Source organism: Buceros rhinoceros, unplaced genomic scaffold (genome assembly GCF_000710305.1).
Source record: "Buceros rhinoceros silvestris isolate BGI_N320 unplaced genomic scaffold, ASM71030v1 scaffold3622, whole genome shotgun sequence".
Taxonomy (NCBI): Eukaryota; Metazoa; Chordata; class Aves; order Bucerotiformes; family Bucerotidae; genus Buceros; species Buceros rhinoceros.
In genome coordinates, this window is record NW_010398158.1 from 16455 (window position 1) to 18621 (window position 2167).

Here is a 2167-nt window from a genome sequence, read left to right on the forward strand (position 1 = left end):
AAGATACCTTTCAAAAATTTACTCATCCAGAAAGATTACTGAGAGCCTCTGCCTGTCCAAACAGATGAACGTTTTCTCAGAGACCTAAAACTAAAGGAAATTAGAATGGAAAAGTTCATTTAAGTTCTATTTGAAACACTAAGAATTATTTCATATGCAGTGTTTTGAAACTTGAAAAATCAGCAGGTCAGTGAACAACTGTCTGTATCTCACCACAATGTCAATTTATTTTCTGTGCTATTATTGCAGGTGATTATGTAGTCATGACTATATACTTCGACTTAAGTAGAAGAATGGGATACTTTACTATTCAAACATACATTCCCTGTATATTAACAGTTGTTCTTTCCTGGGTATCCTTTTGGATTAAAAAAGATGCCACACCAGCAAGAACAGCATTAGGTAAGTTGTTAGTAATTCCTTTGTGTGTTCTCTTTGTGTAGTTCCTACACCATCATTTGAAAATATCGGCTTCCTTTCAAAGAGACCACTAGCTATATGCTTGGGATTATTGCTACCACACCTTGCAGACCCAGATCTGCTAATCACCAAAGCCTCTGTTTTTCTGCCTTAAACAGGATAATTAAAAGTAAACTACTCTGGCCCTTTGGAATGACACTGCCACCTATTTTGCATAATACTCTAGAATTAATGTCTGTCTCCTTGTTCTCACTGTGATAGTTTAGTGACATTTTTGAAGAATAAATTAATTGCACTGCTGACTTCCGTTCTGAAACTCTCCCCCACAGGGTATTGTCTCATATATGTAGAAAATTGTGGGACATAATATTAACTCCTGCAAAGTGTTTTAGCTTGCATGCTTGAAGTTAAGCTTTACACTAGGTACATAGATATTTTTCATAGATCATGGAGATTTACGCTGGTACAGGTTTTTCAGCAGCTCATTTATGTCAGGACCAGTGTGTACATTTTGTCATTGTGCTTTAGGAAACACTTAGAAATGCGGAACGTTTTTTCTTATATCTATAAGAAAAGCTGCAGGTTTTGCCAACATCGAGGGCATAGGGCTATATGCAATTATAGGTTTGCATGAGAACTGAAGGAAAAACAACATTTTATTCCAGATTGTGGTTGCCAGTGCTGCTAATTCTAACTGTTTCAGAAATCTACCAGTCTAGGAAAAAGGTAAGGCTATGTCAAGATTTACATGTCTGTTTTGAAGCATAGAAATTACAATTTCCAACTATTCATTCCTTCCTCCAGCTGGAGCTTCTTACCATCTCCAGTTAAACAGCTGGACTCTCTAAATCACTTCAGTTTGAAATAACAAATTATTAAAAACTGACCTGCCTGTCTTTATGTACTGAAATCAGACAGAAAGCATTTGTAGGAGCAACTGAGTCCCCAGGTTTGAGAGAGTGATACTGCTGCAAGGAAAGACTGGAGGACAAGGGCTGTGAATAGGCTGCACCTCCTTGGAGGAACCCATGAAGACAGCCTGCAGCAGGCACAGTGTTCTCGAGTGCAGCTCTGTGCTGATAAGCCTTCGTTCAACCACAGTATAGGAGAGGCCATTTGTACAAAGCACCTTTTTTTCCCACTCCCCTAAACAACTGGTCAAGAGTCATCGGTACTCCTCATCCTCTTTGATCCAAGTAACTAAGCATTTATCAGAGATAGTGGTTACTTTTGTGTGAATCCATTTCTGTTAGCTCTCTTTCATCATGTAGAGGTGCTCTACTTGATCTCAGGAGGAATACAATTCAAACTTCATACAGTTGTTCAAAGCGACTGTCCTTTTTCAGTCCAGCTCCCTGCACTAATAAATCTGAGCACCAATTTTGAGGGTGCAGTTGTTTCTAGCATAAACCCCCTGAAGGCCTTGAAGGGAAAAAGAAAAATGGAATGCTAAAGAGACTTTGAAATCCATGAGATTTTAGCCGCTAAGTGTCTTGAACATGTCCAGAAGTCTGATTCCGTTTTCTAAGCCCTTTGCTTCTGCAAAAAACATGCAGTCATCTACCTGTTCAGGGTACACTAAGACTCAGGTTACAAACATTCTTCCTCTCAGAACTTCTAATACTTCAATAGCATAGAATCTTTCAGCTGAATGCTAGAAGAAATGCATTATCAAAAATATCCTCAGTGTAACTCCCTCATTAGCCACAGCTTTATTCAAGCAGTGAAGTTATATGCCAGCCATTCC

At 38.8% G+C, this 2167-nt stretch overlaps 1 protein-coding gene across 1 annotated transcript in view; it reads left to right on the forward strand.

Annotated features, from left to right (window-relative positions):
* Window positions 1-249: 249 nt before the first annotated feature.
* The window catches only part of LOC104488876 (gamma-aminobutyric acid receptor subunit gamma-3-like), a gene marked incomplete at its 5' end in the record, with an annotated part of 14878 nt that continues 12960 nt past the window's right edge, over window positions 250-2167 (forward strand). The window contains one exon of the mRNA XM_010130970.1: window positions 250-402. Within this exon, the coding sequence (XP_010129272.1) occupies window positions 250-402 (153 nt within the window). The remainder of the gene's footprint in view (window positions 403-2167) is intronic.